Source organism: Haplochromis burtoni, unplaced genomic scaffold (genome assembly GCF_018398535.1).
Source record: "Haplochromis burtoni strain Fernald_Lab_line unplaced genomic scaffold, NCSU_Asbu1 Contig_21, whole genome shotgun sequence".
In the NCBI taxonomy this organism is placed as follows: domain Eukaryota; kingdom Metazoa; phylum Chordata; class Actinopteri; order Cichliformes; family Cichlidae; genus Haplochromis; species Haplochromis burtoni.
In genome coordinates this window covers 639,641-664,014 of record NW_024582382.1, presented here as the reverse complement: position 1 = coordinate 664,014, position 24,374 = coordinate 639,641, and the positions used below count along the sequence as shown (strand labels likewise).

Here is a 24,374-nt window from a genome sequence, read left to right as displayed (position 1 = left end):
TAGTTACTTATTCAAAAAAGTTACTGAGTTTTGCAAACAACAACGTTTTTTGCAGCTGTTTACCTAAAAATGCAGCCAAGGCGGTTTTTTAAATAAACATTTCAAAATATTTACAGAACAATCAGGTGTTCTGCATCAAATTTGATGCCACACAAATTATTTATGACACTCCAACACATAATTTCTTTCCACTATGAGATAAAGGAGAACATCCCAAGCCTGATACCTGCAGGCCTGACAACAGGAGATGTATCACTCCTGTAACACCTGTAACATTCAGCAGTCGCCTCATCGTTCTGACACACACAACAAAACTATTGACTACACTACACACTAACTACACAAGATTTGCGCTAAACGTCGCAAATCTCTCACATCTCAAAACACCGCAGTCACTCCTAAAACTTCCCTCTTCCTAAACAACTAAATGCCATATCACTTTTTGATTGGTCCACATAGTACATTTTTCCACCAATAGGAAAAGCTGGGAGGGGTTTGCTCACAGGCGGAGAGTGCTTTTGAGCGTTTTCCTTATAAAACACCGTTTTTACAGTTTCTTCCCGCAGTAAATATAAACAACAATAGTATTCAGGAAGAAAACCAAACATTGCATCTATTTTTTATCATAACTATGGTTTTACGTGGCCTATCAACACATTTTAAAAACTGTTATAGTTTTTAAACACAATTTAAAAACTGTTATAGTTTTTAAATTGTGGTATAGTCCACACTCTTTCCGTCAATTGTTCCGTCTGTCCTGCTCACATCTCCAATGGTTGTACACGTTGTCATTAACGTGGCTTCACTCCACATCAGCCACGCCGCTTTGCTAGCTAAAACACCGGTGTCGGCACATAAGGACGCTGTCATAGCCTGTCGACGTTGATTAGCTGCATATATATGAACGTGAAGAGCATCATTGGCTGGACTATGGGATAAGGTGGCATCGTTCTAATCCCATACTGGAGCAGCCAGTCACTCACTGACTAACACTGCAAAAGAGAATTGTTAACGTATTTATTTTAATTTCAATTCAGGTTAGATTTTTTTTTTTTGTGTGCAACACAGATTTTCTGTGCGCAGAGACCGTGCCAGCAGTGCACAATTGTGCACGTGCCGAAGCTTAGAGGGAACATTGGCTGCCTGTATTTATAAATTGACCCTATACTTGTAATTTAAGGAAATAATGAAAAGTTAATTCATCAATTTAATGAAATGGGGGAGCTATGCATTTGCTGAATTAAACAAACCAACTGGCAAAACAACTTCACTTGTTTGTCAGTTTCCTTTCCTACAAGAAAGTCATTATTGGATGAGACAATTTCGCAGTATTTCAGAGCTATGGGATGGGGCACTTTTCACACCCCCACAACATATGTCTGGCAGAATATAGCCTTGTGTTTCCTTTTATCGCAGCGATTTCTTAATCACGGGACATTTTTGAATCTCTTTGAAGAAACTGTATCTCCCTGTAGTCTCGCTGCTGGGGTGGTGAAAACCAAAGCTCATTTCACACCTTGTCCTTCAAGCCTCCACTGAGTCTCAGTTGGATGGAGAAGCAAATGGTGGAGGGCTCACCAGCAGAATTCGTCAAATCAAGCTGTGAAGCCAAGCACTGAAGCCTTTTCACTGCAAATCAGTCAGACAACGTGCTGAGGTATTTGAGTTCCTTTTACAGATCTTTTGACGGACACGTTATGGTGGCTACGCATACATGGTTAACGCTCTATAGTCCAACTTCTGTTGTGGTTGTGTATGTGTGTGCCACTGACCTTATATCTCTGCCACGATACTGCATAAGCAGTAAACTTAATTATTGCTTATGGCAGTGACTCGCAATCAGTGGTAGAAATATCCCAGGGGGAGTTTTGTTGCCACAGGGTATATGCAAAGATTTGTTCAACTAATCCAACAAAAAAATAAAATAAAAGTATAAAACTGAAATTATAATTTTAATTAAAGAACTGAGTGGACCTGAACAGGCTGGAGAACAAAAGTTACTGTTCATTAAAATTAATGAATAAGCAGTTGAAACAGACAGCCAAAAGGAATGCATAAATGAATAAACAAAAAAAGCATTGGTCAAAAAAAATTAATAAATGATTGAAAGTAGGACTAAAACCAAAGCAGTTGAAATTAAGAGGATGCATAAACAGTTGAAATATCTTGTTAAACAAAGATGTTAAATATAGTAGCAGGGAAAAATAGAGGTCAATGATGAAAATGGTCCGCTGGAATTTATTGATTAACAGTTGATGGTATCCATGTAATTGCTAATCCAGCTAATCCAGGTAAAGATTTGTTTGGAAGAAATACGTAGCTAAGAATAACTGTAAAGACTTGAAATCTTTAAAAGTGATACATTGTTGAAAAAGCCAAACGTAATGGATAACTTGGAAAAACAAACACTCACCAGATGCTTTATTAGGTACAGCTTCCGAATACTGGGTTAGACCACATTTTGTCTCATAACTGCCTTTAATTCATCGTAGCACAGATTCAACAAGATGCTGTAAACATTCCTCAGAGATTTGGGCACATACTGACAGTTGCTGCAAATTTGTCAGCTACACATCCATGTTGGGAATCTCCTGTTCCCTCTCATCCCAAAAGTGCTCTGTTGGATTAAGATCTGGAAACTGAGGAGGCCGTTTGACATGGCGTGTTATCCTGCTCAAAGTAGCCATCAATAGATGGGAACGCTGTGGTCATTAAAAGGTCAGTATGATCAGCAAGAGGATTCATAGACATTTGCGTGTAAATAATGCACGACACCACCAGCAGAAGCCTAAGCCACTGATACAAGGCAGGACGCATCCATGTTTTCATATAGTTTATGCCAGTTCTGCCCCTGCCATCCAAATGTAGCAGCAGATATAGAGAGTCGTCAGACCAGGCGATATTTTTGTAATCTTCTATTATCCCATTTTGGTGAGCCCATGCAAAATGAAACCTCAGAAGTGACACCCAGTATGGTCTTCTGCTGTTATAGCTCATCTTCAAGGTTGAACATGCTGTGCATTCGCTCATGCTGTTATGCTTTCTTTAGTTATCAGGAGTGTTATTTGAGTTGCTGTTGCTTTCAAAGCAGTCTGTCCTTTCTGGTCTGACCTCTGGTATCCACGAGACATTTTTGCACCGAGAACTGCAGTTCTGACCATTCTTTGTAAACCCCACAGCTGGTTGTGTGGGAAAATGCCGGTAGATCAGCATTTTCGGAAATACAGCATGTCTGGGAACAACAACCTGGCCATGCCACTTTTGAAGTCACTTAAATCATTTTTTAACTGTCCTGATGCTCAATTTAAATTTTCTCCAGGTCATCTTAATCATGTCTACTTGTCTAAATGCACGGAGTTGCTGCCATGTTATTGGCTGATTAGATATTTGTGTTAACAAGCAAATGAAATTAAATGACCGGGAGTGTATATATCTTAGTTGGGTTAATAATTAGCTTAAATCCAACTGAAATAACATTGCTTGTTCTGCTGGATGGAAAAACACTTTAACAATATCCACTTATATATGTTAATAACAGTTGGTGGCAAAGGGGTACTTGATTCCATCTGAGAGGCCTGTGGGATACATCAGATGAAAAAGGTTAGGAACTGCTGGCTTAGGACTAATCTATTGTTCATTCTCAGGTAATCGGTTAAATCAGCATTTTGATCCTATTGAAAAGGCCTTAATGAGATTACAAGTCTCATATCTTCTTGTTGCATGTATTTATTTCTCACTAAGGAGTCCTTCAGATAAATGTCAGCTCTCTTTTCATGCAAGTTGTTTAGTACCTGAGGATTTGCATGAGTTGTTTCTTCAGGAAGTGTTAAATTAGAAGCTTAAGAATAAAGTTTGATGTGTTTGAGAAACAGCTGCATCATACCGTGCTACAAAAAAGTGTGTTTGGAAATGTTCGCATTTTTTTAAAAAATAGGTGTTTTTGTGATTTGTATTTAATTTGTGTAAATTCCAATTCATGTATGTTATTTGTGATTTTCTCTCATTATGGGTCTGAAATCTTCCCTTCTGTACCTACGTTCTATCCAGACTATGCTCTGAAGAGAATTTATCTTCTCTTTTAATGAGTGATCTCTTTATCGATTTCTTTTCTTTTCGTATGTATCCATGCTTACTCTGACAACAGGGGCTTTGTTCTGGGATTGAACCGAGGTCGTGAGAGTGATGCAAATGGGAAGGTAAATCCGCCCGGAGAGAAACTTGCGTGTTTATTGCTGCAGCGCAGTCAGTCAGAATGTGTTTTGCGTCTGATCCGTATTTGTGGGTTTGTGCGTGCTCACGAGCGCTCAGATGTGTGTGACATTAGCGTATACTGCCAGATGCGTCCAGGTTTTGCAGAGGCTGATTCTCACAGTGAGGATTTATAGGCTAGTTGTAGAGATGGAATCCTCTCTCTTGTTGCATATTGCACATGCAATTATACCTCTGGCCTCCCAACGTGCCAGCACTGTTATCAGGTAGAAACAGACTCCACTCTTTGCCGCCCGCGTATGCCTGTGAGAGAGTGAATATTCCAGGCGTGCATTTTAACATTTATTGCACGCGAACTCCAGTCTTTCTAGCAGATTATTCATGAAGTAATTTCTGATTTTCCTTTTTGCCCTGTTTTTGTCTCATATTCCCACAGAACCAAGCAGAGGCCCACTATAAAGGTCACAAGCACGCGCGTAAACTCAAAGCCATGGAGGCCCAGAAAAACAGGCAGCGACGAGCTGGGGAGTCCTCATCCACAGGGCGAGAGCGAGACCGAGACAGAGACCGGGAACGAGAGCGGGACATAAGCAAGACATCTACATCTGAGGCAGCCCTTCCCACACTTATGGATACTTGCTTAGAGGAGGGAACAAGTAGGTATAGTGGCAGAAAGATGGGACGAAGGCATCTGCAAGAGTGTGCTATTTGTAACCGATCCTTCTCCAATCCTCTCCACCTTCTTGATATCACTCTATCACGCTTTGATTCCTCTAACTCCTCTTCTGCTCCATTGCATCTTTCTAAACCCCATCAACCAATCTGCTTCTCACATTATTGACAGTTTCCATCCCCCTCCATATCTTGGCCACCTTTATCCCTTTCTCTCAGCTCCAGTGTGTTACACTTTGAGATTATATCTTCTGTACACCTTATCCCTCATCCTCTTGGCCTCCTATCCCCACTATAAATTCAGACCTCTGAAATTGTAACTCACATTTTTTCCCCTAGAACTTTTCTGAACTGGTCCTCTGTCTTTGTGCCTTGTGATGGATGGAAGGCTCAGATGCTATGGGAATGGGGAAAAATCTGGGATAAAGAAATGCTGTGTAAATACAGGGGCAGACTGGGATCGATCAAAGCCTTACTGGGGCCATTTTTACCCCCTTTGCCTCGACTGCTTGACTTCACCTCAGTTACTCTATGCTCTCTTCTCTCAATCTCAGTTAGATGCAGAGGGTAGTTACAGAACCAGAATTGGTGTATCTGTGCAGCATGAAAAGAAAACCATATATTGCTGGTTGAGAATTGAGAGGGTTCCAGATTGTGGTGAGAGCATTCATTTAATGGGCTGTCAAATAGAAAATAAAGTTAGAAGACATCAAAGGCACTTATCTTCTTTTACAAAAAGTTCAAATGTTTTCACACTGGCAGTGTAAATATAGACATTTTAACTTGTGATAAAGGAATAGAAGTGCATTGGTTTTCTTTCAACAGAAAATGAATGTTGACTTTTTCTCACCGCACAGCTGCAACTTTACCTCAGAGAGCATGAATTGCTCCGGTGGCATTTTGACTCCAGAGTGAGCCCATTACCATCTCATGTTGCTCTTGTCTAGGTCCACACTTTTCATTTATCCATCACAGCTGATGGGAATGGAGAAGAGCCAGAGCACTTTTCCCCCCTCTGTCTTTTAGATTTTTACTTTCCTCCCCTAGAGAAGATCACTGTCTAGGCAGAAATTCAAAATACTCTTGGATGCTAGATGGAATATCAGAGACGAGATATGAAGGTGCTGGGGTTGGAAAGAGACTTTTTCCACTTTATCCCATCTGACAGACATGTCCACATGCACATGAACACACATACACACACACTTTTTTTTTGCCTGGAGCACTTTTTGAGTCTCCTTCAGAAAGGAGAAAGTGGACAAAAGAGTAGAAGCCTGATAACGCTCTCATCAAATATCATTTTAATATTCCGCTGTTGCAAAGGAGAGCTCTGAAAGAGGAATGCAACAGCAGAGACGAAATGAGATGATGAGTGGGAAATGAAAGATAAGATGAAATGAATGAAGAACACTGAGGGAAAAGGGAAAGAATACGAGAAAGAGAAAGAACATGGAGGAGGGGGTCAGTGAAGAGAGAAAGTACATAAGTCAATGCTAGTTTTTATGCTGTGAATAATTTTGCAGTTCTAAAGCAATTTTGTGAGGAGGAACACTCTTTAATAAGCCCAATTGTGTGATTGGCCTAATGTGAAATTGAAATGCAGCAGTGCGAGCCAGTGCTGGCATGCACCACAATGCCAAACTGTAATGGAATAGTGCTCCAAATTAACACTCTATGAAATGAGTTATATCTGCCATGAAAGTAAAGGCTGGTGAGGAGCTGTCTGAGGCTAATGCCCACATTGTGTGCCATCAGGAGCCAATAACACACCTGTCTGCTATTCTTAGCACTCTGGCTCCCTGGCTCAGAGTAAACAGATTTCTTCTCAACCCACAAGGTCAGCCTCCTCAGCCTCATTAGAAAATGCCTATATGCACATTTAGACACTGTAGACATTTACTACTCGTGCGCCACCTCTCGACATCAGCACTGGATGGGGTTCAAAGTGTATATTAAACACAAGATGTTTTCCAAGAAAATTTGGAGAATTGCCACCATGGAGTGGTGTGGGTAATTAAAGTTTAAGCCTTTTCACAGCACAAATAAGAGAACCAATAATAGCAGGACACATGCATTCATAATAGTATAGCAGGGTGAGACATAAATGCATGCTTCGGTAACCATCCCACAACATGTTGGTTTCTTTAAAGTCTGACCACCTCATCTAGTTGGTAATTATTGTAACCATGATGACAAAGGTCTTCTGAGGATAATGAAGTACTGCTTTTAACCCGAGCCACAGTGTTGTGATTTCATTGTGTAAATCTAGCCATAATTGTGTGAGTTCAGAAAACAGTGCAGTTAGGAAGGCAATGACAAACAATGTTATTCTGTAGAATGAAATTATATTTGTTGTTTAGAGGTGCAGTGACAAATATTGTACAACTTTGCTTTCAAAAAGTGCTGTGAAATGTTGATTAAAAACAGAATGCAATAATGTCCCAGTCTTTTAAAAGCAAAAATATTAGATTTCATAAAAACAGCTGAAGTTTAGTCAGGAGCAATGAAAATTGGAAAAAAAAAAAAATGTGTGATGCTAACAAAAGACGCCTTGTAGAACTTCACACAGCCATTTGTGTTAAGTAATGTGATTGCCTATTCAAAAGAGCGCATCACAGAGAGGCTGAATCTTTCAAATGTAAAGATGGACAGGGATTCACCTCTGTGTGAAAGAGAGAGCTTGAATTTCAGTGAGGATTTCATTATCACACAACATTAAAAGATTCATAGACTCCATAGAAATCTCTTTATGCACGGATAAGGCCAAAAACATATCCAACTGGATCATGGCTTGAGGGCATTCCGAGCCAGTTTATCATTTACAAAACAAGTATTAAAAAGAAAAATGTATGAAAAACATATCTATAAACTCTTAGGAAAATGTATTTTGTCAAAATGTGGGTTTCTTTTCATGACTTCAAATGATCAAAAGTGCTCTTCTTGCTTACAAAAATTTAAATTTCTTTCACTTTAAAACAAACTATCCTTTCTTGGAGGGAACCTCAACAGTCCATACATTCAGAAAGGACAGGGAGTTGTACAAAGGGCACTAATCGATGCTTATAAACCATGTCCTATCCTAACAAAGGGCAGCGACTGAGCAAGTGAAGAGAGCACCAGCCTGGTGCTAAGAGACAGAGAGCCGGCATCAATCATGACAAGCATCAATCACCTTTGGCTTTGATTGACTCCACTGTTGAACCCGTCTTTGCTGGGACTATGTCTGTCACCAGTAATGATGATTTAAAGGCAAGAGTTTTCCCCAGAGAAGTTGTTTATGCTCTGAAGCTGCCTTGAATCAGCACTTGCCTGCTAAATCAAGTGCTCGGCGCTTGTATGTGTAAGAGAATTTGTGTTTAATGACGCCAGTATCCATATTTTTTTGTTATTTTGGCAGTGGTTAAAGTTCTCAGCGGATCAGTCTGCTGAATTGAGAGATCTAAAAGCTATTAAAACCTGTTTTATTAAACTAGACTGTCAAAAGATTAACTATTTAATAGATTAAGTCCTATTCAGGTTAAAGAAATATGATGATTACCTGCATATCAGTGATCCATAATTTGCTGCTCTGTAGTTCTGCTCCACAGAAGGCCTGCTAAGAGCGAGCCTTTGATCTGATATTTCGCTAGTTTTGGTCTCTGTTTATAATGTAAACAGTCAGAGGACAAATGGGACAAATGACAAGGAGACACAAAAGGCATTTTTGGATGTGTGGCAAAGTCATGGCATTAATATAAGGAAATACTGCTCATCAAAATTGTTACAGGTACCATTTGGCACATCCACCTGTTATTAGATGCACATTGGACAGATTCACAGATTCACTCATGGGGCTAACACAAAGATGCTAATTATAGTATGCTCTATTCCACACCTACAAACAGTCACCAATTAATCAATCATAAATTTCACTATGCTGTAGAAGGAACCTGGCACAAACCCACACAGGGAACATGCAAACTTCAGATAGAGACAAGATTCTTCAAACCTACATTAGTCTTGCTGTGAGAGGGTAATACTAACTACTGTCCCACCATGCCACCCCCTAGTCAAATCTGGATCTAAATATTTCATTTGTTAAATTCGACTTCTTCAGCATTTTATTCTTTAGGTGCCAGAAATCTAGTTAGTTTGTTTTAATAAATTACCAAAATGGGCACCAGTTTCATGTTGAATAATTGCATGAATTCTAGACTTATTTCAGCGCTAATGGTGGAAGAGTAAAGGTTTTCTTAGCTGTTGAAATGTAGTGTTTCTAAAAATGGAGATCTTACCCCTGCCGAAACTCAGCAGGGGTATTTGATATTCATCCAGCAGCACAGAGTGAGGTACCTCATGATCTAAATCCTTGGATTTTTGAGGGCTTTGATTCCCACCAACCTCCATGTCTTCCTCTGCTTAATCCACTGATCAGTATCACTCCCCTCTAGAGACTTCTCAGGTGGCCCAGTCTTTCACCAACACTCAGGATCATACCTGCCCCCACCCCCCTCGAGAGGAGCTCAGATCCCTCAAGGGTCACTCCCATTACACCAAGGGGACTGTCTAATCTTGCTTCTATATAGTTTCTTTTTCTTTAGTAGTAATGAGAAAAGAAGACCCTTATCTCCAATGATGAATTTACTCTGGGACGTAAAAAGGAAAAATCAATGGAGCACAGTTGCACGGAGGGTGGTGGTGTGTGTGTGTCTGTTTGTTTGTGTGTGTGTGTGTGTGTGTGTGTGTGTGTGTGTGTGTGTGTGTGTGTGTGTGTGTGTGTGTGAGCTTAGAGAGAGAGAAAGACCGAACACTCTCCAAATGAAATGGAGATATTCATTGAGCGTAGCACACAGTGCTCTGGGGTGAAGTGCGTGACTCCCTCGGGAGGGCCATGGGGTGAAGGGGAGACGTGTAATGGAACTCCAGTTACTTATGGGGCCAGCAGTCGATGGGTTTGTTTATTTTGACTAAGACTCCAGGTCCACTTGATATTTGAATGGAGAGGGAGAACGAAAAAGGGGAAAGAGAGAAAGAAGAATGGGAGGAGGCTGATGGCATTTACTTACCTAAGCCAAGTGTAATCCAGTCTGTTCCACATGATTTAAAACAAAAGCTGATACTATATCAGAGAATTCCTCAAGGCTACCACATGATAGGTTCTATTAACCTGGCTTTCATCACTTTATCATGAAAAAAATGTTTCTTTGAAGATTTTCATCTGGTGACTGTATATTCCTGTTCGTTGTATGTTAGGTTTTGTGCGCGTATGATTGTTTTTCAGGCAGTATCATGCTCTGTAGAGATTATATTAATTCTGATCAAACAGCTTGTAGTCAGCCCAGGAAATGATACTTTGCAAATGCAACTATTCATTACAAGTTTAACAAGTAATTACATTTCCACTTTTTAGGCTTCATAGGAGTGTATGGGTAGGTTCTAACCAATTAGACCTCCAAATGTCACATACACTGTACTTTAGACATAGAGGAAGAAATAAACAAGGCAATAAAATTGAAATAAACTTCTATTTATTTGTTAAAGGGTGTCCACACAGTAATAGGCTACCAATGTCAATGAATTTCAGTGAATTATGTAGTAGTGATGTCAAGCAAAATAATAACTAGTGATGCAATATGTTCATGACGAACCATCAGTGATATTTGTTCTTTTTGGCCAATTGCTTCAAGCTAATGTGAACAAAAAACAATCTCTCCACTAAGCTCAGAGGGATTAAACTGTATTTGTTGAATACTGTTAAATAATAATAGTCAGCTATTGTTCTCTTTCCGTTCTTAATGTTTTTACAGGTCTTCAGTCTGATCTAGAATCAGCCAACCTGGAGGTGAAGCCCGAGGAGAATCCCAAGAGCTCGGTTATGCTGACACCTGTATCTGAGGTTTCTTCTATGGAGCTGGTCACTCTTTCCCCCCCTCAGATTTCGCCTTCTTCACAGCTCTCTGAGACAGCTTCAGACACCAGTGCCCCTGAAGTCCCAGACGCTGTGGGATCAACCAATGAGTCAGGCATTCGTGCCGACACATCGAGCACAAATGGGGTGCCTGGTACAGATGATGACAAAGACCCCAAGAAGAGCAAAGCTCACCTCCATTGTCCTGTTTGTAAAGTCACAGTAAACTCAATCTCCCAACTGGAAGCACATAACAGCGGTAAGAGCGTGATGTGTGACCTTGAGGCTTGCACTTTTTTTCTTGAAAACAGAAATGTTCTGAAATCTTTTTTCACATTTTCAACATTTGGTTCAGTGTTACCAAATGATATACTCACACTACAACCTACCTGCCAACTCTCTGCTGTCTATACTAGGTACAAAGCACAAACTGATGCTGGAGGGTCACAGTGTTCTGCCACGACGCAGGGGCAAAGTGGTGGCAGCTCGTGCAGGCTGCAAGAGTAAGCGGCTGGGCAGCAAAGGCAGCGTTGGAGTTCCCAGCAAGAACTTCCAGTGTGAAGTGTGTGAGATCTTTGTGAATTCTGAGACCCAACTGAGTCAGGTAAAATAATTACTAATGTATCATTTACACCTTTTGCCCTGTAAAGGAGGTACTGTTCACATCGCATAAGAGTTGGCATAAATAAAAAGAAACGTATTTAACACGAGCACCACAAAGGGCATCACAGGTTTCTGCTGTTATGTAGGAGGGCAGGGGGACAAAATTCAAGATCTAACACTCTCAGACTTATTTATCCTTCTTGTGTGGTATAAAATGAAATATGAGGAGGGAAACATGGGCTTGGGAAAGTCCTGCAGGTTTCTCAATGCATACTAAGTGAGAATCTTGCTAACCTGGTAGGATTTTGTTCAAAAGGACATAAGAGTGCTATTGACTCTGCAGGGAAAAGCACTCTAGCCCAATCATGCCACTCGGATAAAATGTTGCATACTGTATAATTACTTCACATTCACAGACAGATGATGTGGCCACAGAATTAATTAGAAAACAAAAGTGTCTGCACACACAATTACCCCAGACACCGAGGGTTTAATATTACATATTGAACTTAAATCACATTGCCCTGTAATGTCACAGTTATAAAAGCTAAAAAAAATGATGTGCATTAAAGTGATAAATATGAATAATGAGATTTTAAAGACATTACTCGATCCGGGAGACAATTTTAACGTCACCTTGATGGGGGAAATCTGCAAACTTAAATCAAAGCTGCTTCATTTACGGATGCATGAATCAAGCAATTGAAAGGAGGTTGTAAGTGCAGAATACATTCAAGCTGTTATTTTTACACAGATACCATCTGATGCTTTAACTAACTCCTCATTGAGCAATTATTTACCTCTCATTATTGCAAAAGCTTTCTCTATTTGCTCTGGTTATACCAACATCAAACCGGGCTGAGATTGAATTTCTCTGCGTTTGATGTTCATTTACTGCTACATCTTGTGTCGTGGACTGTATATGCTGGAGTGGAAAAGATGCAGGATATGCTGTCATGTGTCAGCACCCAGACTGCTTTAGCCTTAAATGCATTTCACCAGTCTTATATAAACCTCTATCCCATGAGGACGTACCCTTTAAGTACTGGAGACAGAGAAGGAGCGCGGCAGAGGTAGAAAGTAATGTGATGTAATTTCTCTTCACTTCAGTCGTACTCAATGCCTATCCATTATTAATTCAGCAGATAACACTTGAAGTTGTTCCACTGTGGTACAACAGATTCTTGTTAGCTTGCTAATGGTATTTCCGCTGGTCTCAGCAGCACATGAATAGCAGAAGGCACAAGGATAGGCTGGCCGGAAAACCGCCCAAACCCAAATTTACCCCCCACAGCAAGAGCCAGCCAAGCTCCAGCTTAGCGGTAAGTCTCAGCATAAAGACACAGGCAAACAAAACACTGTCATGCAAATATGCACACATACACACACTCAAGGAAAACAAACAAAGCATAATTGCCTTTTCTTACAGCAGATATGCTTGGATGTTCTTCCCAAAACTGGAATAATTTCAGTCTAGCTTGTAAACTAATGCATTTTTAAACAACAGTTTTAATTTTTCTCTGTAACAGTTAACTGATTTGACCCAGGCCCAGACAAACATTCAATGAAAACTGCAAACACGCAGATCACTTTACACAGGGTTCACTCAGGGACTTCAGTGTTTTGGTGAGGCAGCATGCTTGTGTGCCTGCAACTGTCATAGAGGTTAAGCACACTTTTGTACTCAGTAAGTCCCCTACCCCTGAGACAGGTCTAAAATAGTCCCCACTGACCAGCTCTGACAACAGCAGCCTGAATCAGCACTCCAGATTAATCATTTCTCTGCTCCTGTCATGTATACACCTCCCCATCTCTCCTTCTCCTCATCCCCCTCCTCCATCCTACAGAACGTGAGATGGAGTGGCTATGCAGGCGTGGCTGTGTCTGCCATGAAGAAAGCATTCAGCCAGTACAACCTCACCTCCCTCTCCTCGCAGGTCAGTGGCAGGAGAGCCTGAGACTGGGGTTGGATTGGAAGGCGAGACTTGCAGCTGGCTGAACTTTAGGCCTGGCCATGGGCAGGGGATTTAGCAGATCTCACAGAAGTCACGTTTGCATTAAAGGGATGGTTCTGATTTTTTTTTTTTTTTTAAGATTTGTTTCCATGTTTTACATGAGGTGCTACTTATTTAACTAGCTAATGGTGATACCAATATAGCAGATGCCACTAAATAATATGGCTCCCCATGTGGCCAGTGCTATATAGCTATATTGGGCTTATCCAGGCATCTTCAAAGTTAACCCTGTGTTTTCGCTATTGCGCCTTATTCACAGGATAATATCACTATGGCAACATATGCTTTTTGGTTATTTCATTTCATCGATTACAGCGTTCCTTATCGCCAAGACTCATTAATATTGCAGTAATTGTAGCCATCATACCAAAATGATGGATGAAGCATGTTCTGAAATTAAAGTGATTAAAGTTGGTATCATGACGGAGACTTAAATGTTTCTTATCTTGCGACTATTTCAGGTTTTTCTTTTTTAATTGCCTACAATTTATGCAACATCTTGTGTAAATTTCTAAATTTATTTATGATCAGTTTTATTTGCATTTTCTAAATATTACATTCTTACATCTTTAAAAATTGTTTTAAACTATTTTTTTGTATTTAAATGTGTAAATGATTTCTCATTCAAGCTATATCATGGCCAGTGATTAAAGCAATTGACCACTGATTAAGAAAAAAAATAAATCAGAACTATCCCTTTAATATTGGAGAGCTTTAGAGTTACAGCCTCCAGCTTAACCCTTGTCCTGATGAAAAAGGCTGAAGTGCATCCATGCTGTGGTCCTAGATTTCAGCTGTTGTGTACAGATCTATGGAAGTTAGGCACCTCTGAATAATTTAATATTTTGTTGATTTTCAAAATGAAAATAAGTAAAAAAGCAACAACAAAAACCCCCCTCTGCAAAAACACATTAAAAATGAGCATTTTTCAATCGTTAACGCACTGTTATTATTATTTTATTTTGAACATACTTGTGCAGATGTCTCTGAACTTCAACTGACTCTGAAGCAGGTCAAAAATGTCCTTTCAGACTTTAATAAACTCTGTGATTCATCAAAATTCACAACCTGGGGACTGCTATGAAGTTAAAAAAAAAAAAAGTGAAGCTAAAATGAAGCAAATACAGGGACTGTAAAGCGATGTCAGAGCACTTCCAGCTTGCAAGTTTTCTTGTCTGAAATGTAAATTTTTAAAAATGACAGTTGAGGAGAACTTTGGATCTGACGGGAAGAAGAAAACATTCAGATAAATCTTAGGCATAGCAAAACCCTGCAAATGGCTGTAAAGGAGCTGCAGGAAGATTTAGCTGACACATAAATGGCAGTGCACACTGCAGTGTGCAGCAGTCATGAATAAAAGGACCTACATATAGGAGTCAAAAAAACAAAACCTCACCTACACCCATATCACAAAGTTCATTATTTAAAGTATGAAAAGCAACATCTGGATAAGCCAGAGGTTGTTTTTTGGATGTGCTGTAGACAGATAAGGGAAAAGAGGGGTCCTTATGCCGCAATTACCCAAGGATGTCTTTGGAAGGGTAAATAAAGGAGCAGCATTTGATGAAATACTAAAAGCAATGCCAAGGCTTAAGAACAAGGATGGAAATATTCTGCTTTGTGGTTTTGTGACAGCCAGTGGCACAAGCCATGGATAAACAGAAGAAAATATTCCATAAAATGTCAGAAGATTCTGGCTACAAATCTAATACAGTCTGCCAAGAGAGCAAAACTGAAAGACGCTGGCCTTTTCATTAGGACAATAATCCAAAATGTACTTCAAAATCGACCGTGACTACCTAAAGAAATTCAACTTAAAGCTTCTGAAATGGGAATTACCTTTCCCTGACTTGAATATCATAGAAAATCAGTGGGATCCTAAACATGCGTTGCATATTGCAAGGACCGAGGAAGTTATGATAAGTGCCAAAGGTTGTTACTAAGTAATGACGTATAAAGGTTACTGCACCGCTGCACATGCAGATTGCACAGTCTATTATTTTTTAGCTTAATAACATAAACAGTGCTTAAACTTTGAAAACATTTTTAATGTTGGCTGTTTTTGCTGTGTTATTACAAAATATGGATTTTAACTAGAGGTGCCTAATGAATCAAGCCATCAGGAATCCAGGTCTGTTAGTAAGAACATGTACTACTCTGCTGCAGCTCTGTGTGGAAAAAGGGCCATGGCTTTGGGAGACATGTTTGTCCAGTAAACGTGTTCTGTCCTCACTGTGTTCTTCTCTCACTTCTTGCCATTCCCCTTCCTGTTTTCTCCAGACCAAACTGGCCTTGCAGAAGCAGCTGACCAAGAGTTTGACAACTGGCTTCCTGCCCAGCCCCCTCACCCCGCCAACTCTGTGCACAGTGGCAACTAACCCACTGGCGTTGCGCCACCCAGTGGGTACAACCACCTTCATCCAGACCCCATTCCTGGGCCCTGCACTGTTCCGGCCTGCTCCGGGGCCCCTGCGGGCCACACACACACCTATCATTTTCTCCCCCTACTAAAGACTTGACCCACTTCCCATTTGAGCTCCACCCCTGTCCCTTTACCAAATCCAAGGCCCTCCTTAAGTGTGACCCATACAACAAAGGCCACACGCAAACTATGCAGCCTGCCTGACTTAAAATGGAAAGCGTGCACAACTTCAAACTCTCGAAAGGCCATTATGCCTAAGAGCTGTTCTTAAAAAAGGCCAAGATCCCCCATCATGCCTTCTTTCTGCTCCTCTTAAAATTACCCAAGGAGCAGGACAGGCCTCCAGACAGTGACTGGTGAACTGAGGCCGCTTTTATAGCCATTTCATGGGTCAACGTGGTTTGAATTATGAATATTATTGTGTAATTTATTAGAGAACAAATATAGACAAGTCTAGATGTATGTTTAGTGTGGTTGCCACAAAATAAGGTCCCTTTACTTGATGCTCTTATAAAAGATTTTTAACGTATTGGTTTGGAGGTTTGATGAAAGGTCATCATAGGTCATTAAAGCAGCTGATCCCAATCCAGATGGTTGCACGTGCCACTCTCAATGATCAGCGTCTTCAGCGAAGTCGCTTAAAGGATCAACTGAGGTCAAATGCTGAGGTTACGTTGCAGTTGGGATACGGCAATTGTTAAAGCAACTGTCTGGAGAATTACCTCCACTTAACTTTGAGCTTTTATGAAGGATAAAAGTGACTGCTATTTGTGGGTAGAGTGTGAATCAATAACTACATACAGTATACTCATGTGTTAAAACCTCATTAACAACATTTTGCACCTCCAGCCCTCAACCAAATACTGTTTTCCCAGCCCTTGACTCTTACGAATAAAACACGTCTCTCTTTTTCTTTCTGAGTCACAGCCACAGTCATAGCCCTCCAGATTTCTTTCCGTTCCCGTATCCCCAGGATTAAGCAGTCATTACAGTCCAGAAAAGGTCAACCTGTCAACTTGACTTTCTTTCAATTTGCAAATCTGTCTTCAGAATGATTTTTGCCCCAGTGCATCATTCACGCAATGCAACTTGTACATTATGTTCTTGCCAAGCTGGCGGCATGACAACATTTCTGCTGCTATGGATGTCTTATATTGCAAAACGCCATAGTTTCTTTCCCCTCGTGACTGCTGTTCTTCTTTTCCTCCACCCCGCTTTCGTCACCTCGCTGTTGCCCTTGATTTTCTCTGGCGTTATCTCAGCATGAGATGATGAGCAGCAGGGAAAGCAACCCCCCTCCCCCTCCTCCCTCCCCCGGTCACAAGCACAACATCGCACACATAATGAAAACACAATGGATAACTTGAAGACTTGATGGGATTTCAGAGCTTGATAAAAAGTTTGGATGACAGTAGGTGGGGAGGCTGCTCAACCAGTATTTGATTGACATCTTCTTGCAGTGTCTGCACACACACGTGGGCGGGAACAAAGCACAGTGCCATGGCAACCACATTAAAAGCACCTTAAAACTAATTTACCTAAAAAGCAATGGAAATTGTGTTTATATTAAGCTTTTTTTGTGTATGTTCTATGATCCCATGTCAATTTCAGTGATAATTTTTTTGGGAAAAAAAAACAATCAGGTGAGAGCGATCACGTTATGGTTTATTAAGGACTATGATAAGTCTCACATTTAAAGCAATACATTCAATATGTTTATGTTTATGATGTGTTTCCAGTGTATCAATGGCTTTATCTATTCTCTACTGTAAACACCTGTAACGATGTATTATGTATTCCAACACAGCCAAGGGCCAACTCTGATATGTCAGCGAAGAGTCATTTGAAATAATGGGTTGTCCCGGTGCTGCCCTTGATGCTTGATGCTCATGGTCAGTCTCCACATGTTGTGACTGTGGGCTGAGCCGTTCCATTTATAGCTGCTCTTGCGCTGCAGAGAGGGTGCTTCAGCGTCATATGACATTGCTGTTTCACTCTTTAGTGGAGCAGAAGACCCTTTGTATGACTTCCACTGAGCAAAACATTGCCGTCATAGTGAAGTGTTTTGGATAAGTGTCACAAGTGCAACATCAAATGTCATATTGCTGTTTATGCTAGTGTGCCGTCTCCCCCTCCCACCCTGAATATCTGTTGACATCCACCCTTCCTTACGCCAAAATGGACTCTTGACAAGATCTCACGAGGACTCGGAGCGCACACACAAGTCATCCTTCCCTCGGTGCTCATACCAAATCATGTTCTCTTAAATTACAGTAATGGAGCAAATCCTATGCATTTCCCATTGTGCTACACGTGTAGTTGTGTGTGACACAGCAGTGCCATCTGTCGTGAAAACCCTATAACTGCCATGTACTACTAGAGCTTGTGATCCAATGTACGTTTGTGTTGAAGGATCCCCCAAGCCTTTTTTTGGACAGGCAAAGCCACCGGGTCTCCCTCGCCATACTAATATGATTCTCCCCAGTCGCACTACTCAGTGAACCAGCCAGCCTTTAATCTTCACTGTATGTTTGTTTGTTTCTCTCGCTCAGTGGGAACTCTGACCTAAAGAAGTGAAACATTTTCTTAATATAAAGAATCTAGAGAAGGCAAATTATATGTAGAAATCCTAGAGTAACTATAGAGATTTTACCAGAGTTGCTATCGTTATCTGTATCATAAAGAATTGCTATCATATAAGAGAGTAGATTATGTTACCGTAGGCTCATACAGGGAAAGAACAAATGCTTTGCTTTATATTTTGTTTTTTGTTTACATGGTTTTTGCCGAAATGTTTTTTTTTAAAGTACAAGAGAATATTTAAACAAATTTTTTCAGTGTGTTTTTTTTCTCCTTGTTGACAATGACTTAATTAATAATGTAATTTTAAGGCCTTTTCAGATCCTAATGTCACATTAGCCAGGCCTTCTCAGGGGTGACAGGTTGAGCAACTGCTAACATGACCATCCATTCAGGGTATCCCTCCAAAGCTCTAGAGAGCAGGAAACACTGTACAAATGGATGGATTGACAAAAAACAAAATAAAAAAATCTTACAGTGCTGTACATTAGAGAGGAAGGGGTGGATTTTGGAAAATAAAGATTTTAGAACTTTGTGTGTATGTTTTTTAGTGTTTATGGAATAATATCTGTGTGTGTGTGTGTATGCCTCTGTGTGTCTTGGATAAAAATGAAAAACAGAAGCATCCCAGAAGGCAGAACTTTAAATCAGACTGATATTTGAGCAAAAACAATATGTGTGTGGGTGGGCGAAGAAAAAATGGCAGAAAACTCAGGAAGATGGTTGCTAATGATTAAACAGTGACAACACAAATGCTTAGAATTCTGAAGATCAATATTTCACTTACAGTTACATTCCATACAGTTGAAAGACGCTTCAGATGTTAACAAAACACCACTCCTTTTAAACACTCTGCCAACTGAAATAAAAGGTGCAGGTGCAGGTTTTCTGGCTTTTCAGAAAGTGTGCAACACCCTCACAGCATCTGCTCATGTGGTATCCCACAGCTACCAGCTTCTATCCATTTCAGGAACAACTTCTTACAGCTAGACCGGTGACACGAAGTATAGGTGGGAAAGCAAATGGAAACAGTTTACAGCTACTGTGTCTGGGCACTGCTGCATTTGTGGCACGCAGAGGAGCGATAGAGTAATATACCTGAGTGGCTGATATGGTTTAGAGACAAACTAATCTTCTTTATCTTCAGATGAGTCTCCACAGATGGCCAAAATAATACATTGTATTACCTCCAGCAGTTGCGAAAGATTTAATGCCAAACAATGAGTCCTCCTGGATTGTGGAACAGCAGATCACTGCTCTTCCACATTTAATATGTATTTGCCAAAATGATACACTGTTGCCTGTCTGTGCTGTTCTTATTGAAGCCAGCTTTGAAATACCGAAACCAAGCAAAGGAGCATCTGGTCTGGACTCCTCGCGTGAGAGTCGATAATCGTGCATTTAGCTCGGTTTGGTCTGTATTCATTTCTCAGTTTCTTTAATGTTTCATTTCATGAGAAGCCCTTGAATTGTATATTGATGTTTCCCTTTATGCCTCAAGCCAACATGTCAGCCCTTCCTTTGTGGAAACAGCAGATAAGCACAACATTAAGCTGGCCACCTCCTGCCGTGCCAATCAAAGAAAAACCATTGGAGCCTGGCACTTACTAGAGCTCAGTGATATGGCAGAATGATGCGATGACCTTGCTAAGCTGTGACACTGGTGTGTCTGCCATATTGATCCATTATCTTATCTGACTGCTCTCCAAGGAGAGAGTGACACTCTTGTCTCCTGCTGCGGTCAAACACTGCTCCTTCAGTCAAGAGTCAAGCTACACTGCTTCTGTGTGTGTGCATGTGTGTGTGTGTTTATGTAGTTTTGTTTGATTTTTAATCATTTATAAGATGAACATTTTCTGTAAGATTGGCCTTAATATTCTTTCCATGAACAATTATACACGTATCTATATTATTTTAAATAAAAATGAAGATAAATGTAAAATTTCACATAGTTTAACCTGGTTTTCTTGTTTTATTTTGGATTTTTTTTTTTTTTAAATTTACATCCTTCACAGCAAATACCTTTTTTAGATTTTATTACTGCTACAACAATATAATATAGTTTTAAAGACAGGAAATGTGACTTCACACACATTTAAGATGAGAAATTTCACAATCGTCACTAGTCAGAATGTAACACAGAAAAACAGCATATTAATAAATAATAATAAATAATATTAATAAACAACAGATAATCCTGATTATATTCAAAACACTGGGATGCTGTTGTGCTGTAAAATAGAAGCATCAATAGTGCCGTATTGATGCCGCTGTTTGTGGTACAAAAAAAAACAAATGGAGACTAGAGTTTGTTAAGCAGTGGAGTAAATCAATTTGTTCTTCAGCTTCCACTTTACTTTATTGATGATAAATGGTCTTTCTATTGACTGGCGAGACGTTTTGTCCGCTTGTTCCCAAGTGTTCGCCAGATGTGTCAAACACTTCCAACAGACTCACTGAATGCACATAAACACATCGTGGTTTAGGACAAAATACGAAAAACAACCTAGATCTTGTCTTTGCGAGGTTCAAAACGCCTTCAGCCTGACTTATTAAGATGAACTTACCCTGTGCTTTCAGGACAAATGCTCTGTCTCACAAGCTCGTGGGCAGTCAGCACAACAACTAGCATGCGACACGACTGATGGCTTAAAAGCAGCTGATATTTACAGCTAGAAGAAGGTCAGTAGCTCAGAGAATAAAGGTGGCACTGATACATAAACTGCTCGTGTTTACTGCTGTGTGGAATTGTTTTGTTACCCTGGTGTTTCGTGATGGTGAAAATGAAAAGAGCATCAGTGCGGCAGCTTCCATAGTGGAAGTTTTTTTTTTGTTTTTCCTTTGAAAAGACGACGAAATTTAAAATGTTATCTATTTTATGGGTCCCCGTGAGAGCTGGATGCTCAACCGCAATCATGAATCACACTGTCATGCATCAGTAAAAGAGTCAATGGTATTGCATTGCCTTGTTGCCCTGTGACTGTGACTAGCAAGTAAAAATCTTCCCTTTTGAGGTTAGTGTTGTCAAAAGGAGGAAGAACATTCATAAATCATCCAAGCAAGTGACAAATCAATCCTTCCACAGTGAATGTTTTAGAATTTGTGTTGTTAAAATCTTTTTTTCTCTCCCTTTTTCTGTCTTTTATGCGGGTCAATACAGCCACTGAGCTATTACACGGAGAGCCTTTGACAAGAAAACATATTGGCATTTTACAGAAATCTCTTCCTCGCTTTTTGAGCTCAGGGGCATGAAAATTAACACCATTGTGTACTGTCATCGCCCAAATGTATGGTACAATCACTGAACCATTTTGAGTGCAGTAACATTACTGCACTGGATCAATTCTAGGCCATTAAAAAGAACATGATTGAAATGAGATGGTACATGATAACACCCTCAGGGGGAAACTAAGGTGAGTGTAATATAATTTCTTAAATGTTCCACTTGAGGTTTTCTCATTATCTTGCATTAACCTTTCCAGTCAACATGCCTGTTTGGAGCCGGCAGATCATTTCCTTTGCTGAAATTTCCAGACCCTGTCTAACTGACATTGTTTCTGCTAAAACTTCTAAACAACAGAAGAATGGAACAAAATTAATTCATGTTCCAGTAACACTTTTTATCTTTAACTTGTTTTAGCTGTAAAATTGCAGATCAAAATCCACTGTATGTTGGTTTTGGTGAAATGTTAGGGCAATGAACCAGTAGTCATTATTGTCCATGCTGCCCAGCATGGACACTAGTAAATTAAAATATTGTTCCTGGATGGGGGTCAGACTTAATTGGACAACTGACCTACAAGCAGTTTCCTGACCTTCATGACAAATGAAAGAGACATAATGTTTTCAGTTGAGTCACAGTGTTGAATTTTTATTTTATCATTTTGATTGTAATTTTAAAAATGATGCCCAAAGAGAAATCAGTGCAATTAGGCTGGGAAAAAAAAGCTATCAGAGAGGTGAATGCACTGCCCGGCTCAGATACACAAACAGACCAGAGAGACCACAGGAGGACACTAAAGTGCATTTTGACAGAATTATTTCCACAGGCAAGAGGACCAAATTTGACTTTTCCGGAAAGCATCTAAAAGACTTTGTAGAGTTCTGGGGAAAAAAATCTTTGGACAATAAGAAAACAATAAGAATTTGTATTACAATGGAAAGAGAAAAATATGAAGACGGAGAGAAACAGCATACGCCATTATCATTCAACTTGAGGCAATGTATGCTGGCAACGTTATATATGGCTGCCAATAGAACCACTTCACTAATGATGTTATCGCTAATAAATGGCACAGGATGAATCCTGAAGTCTACACACCTATACTCTTTATCCAGATTTGGCCAAATGCTTAAAACTGATCAGTGTTTCATGAAGCAAATGGATAGTGACCCAAAGTGAAATGCAAATGCAGCCCAAGAGTTTCTCAAGGTGAAGAAATGGAATACTTTTTAGTAGCTCAGTCAGTCAGTCCCAACAGAGCTTGATTTTTGGTTGATAGATGGAAAACTGAATACAAAAAGACCCATAAACAAGCACAACTAAAGGTGGCTGCAGTAAAAGCCTGGCAGAGCCTCTCAAAGGAGAAAACACAGCGTTTATCTACATGGGTTTAAGGTAGTCACTGACTGCCAAAGATTTTCATCCAAGTATTAAAAACAATTCTTATATCTAAAATTATGTTAGTGTGGCCAATTAAAAATGTCTCCAACTTCTAAAAATCTGTACATTAATCACATTGGTTGTTTGATTTAACACTCGCTTATGCTGAGGCAAAATTACAAGTTCAAAACTCATGGACTTAACCGGAAACCCTCCCATGAAACACAGAGTGGAATTTATTGATTTACATCGGCAGAAAACTTTGTGCCTCACATAGACAAAAACTGCCTTTAAAAAACAATGTCTGTCTTCAGTAAACAAAAGTGTTTGCTACGTAGTTTTTGGTTATAGGCTAAAGTGCAAATCCTGTCTCAATCTATTCACATAGTTCAGAACATAACTGCAGAAAATCAATTGCTTTTTGTTTTTATTGTGCTGGACAAACTTGACTCTATGATGTGGATTCCAGTATGTCCAGATGTATATAGAGCCTAGTGTGATGTTAAAAAAAAGTGTATGTTTCTGTTCTGTGTACTGTTTGTTTGTATATGTGTTTTTCTGGCTGCTGTTACAACCAAATTTCAATTAAAGGATTATTCTATTTTATTCTACAGTTCCTTACAGTGACCACTGGAGGGCACCAAATTCTCCTATTTCAGTGTGTATGTTTCAATCAAGGACTGCACAGTCACTGATTTCAATGGTACGTTGGTCTATGTTACGGAGCTACGGAGCCCCCCAGGGGACATGGGAGAAAAAAAAATTAGGGAGGAAAAAAAAAATTAAGACGGACTTTGGGGGGGGTCGCAAAAGTATTGCGAGATCTCGCAATAAGTATTGCGAGCGCTCGCAAAAGTATTGCGAGATCTCGCAAAAGTTTTAGCCGCATTCTTCGGAAGTTTAGGGGGTTTTTTCGCTGTAAAAAGAAGTTTTCTTCCCACGCACGATGGACACTAATGTTTTTGTCACTTTTTATGGAATCAAACTCAAAGTAAGGTCAATACTTCCACGCTTTAAACGCTGCACGCTCATACTGCACGCGTTCCTACGGGAAAGTAACGGTAATCTAATTACCGTTTTTGCAATAGTAATCCCTTACTTTACTCATTATTTGAAAAAAGTAATAAGATTACAGTAACGCGTTACTGCCCATCTCTGGTCTTAAGTGCTTGAGTTGAAGGGAGCTGCATTTTTTAAGCTTCTCCAAGCAGGCTCACCTCTCATCTAAAAAGTCTCTCCAGTTCTAAAAGCCCACAGTCACATTGATAATCATTGACCCACCCTGTCACTCACATTTAAGTCCACCAGCTCTAAGGCAACCTTGAGAGGCGTTTCAACCCACACTCATGTAACCTAAAGGACTCCAATTAGAGGTGAAACATC

General features: G+C 40.0%; 1 protein-coding gene across 5 annotated transcripts in view; it reads left to right on the top strand.

Moving 5' to 3' along the window:
• The window catches only part of znf385c (zinc finger protein 385C), a 145,607-nt gene extending 123,241 nt beyond the window's left edge, over positions 1–22,366 (top strand). For 3 of the 5 annotated variants that reach the window (XM_042218596.1, XM_042218595.1, XM_042218598.1), the window contains 6 exons: positions 4,646–4,865; positions 10,668–11,027; positions 11,185–11,372; positions 12,592–12,693; positions 13,219–13,308; positions 15,667–22,366. In XM_042218596.1, coding sequence (XP_042074530.1) covers positions 4,646–4,865; positions 10,668–11,027; positions 11,185–11,372; positions 12,592–12,693; positions 13,219–13,308; positions 15,667–15,897 — 1,191 coding nt within the window. In that variant the 3' untranslated portion in view covers positions 15,898–22,366. The remainder of the gene's footprint in view (positions 1–4,645; positions 4,866–10,667; positions 11,028–11,184; positions 11,373–12,591; positions 12,694–13,218; positions 13,309–15,666) is intronic. The other 2 variants (XM_005920358.2, XM_042218597.1) reach the window with 2 other exon arrangements.
• Positions 22,367–24,374: the final 2,008 nt, after the last annotated feature.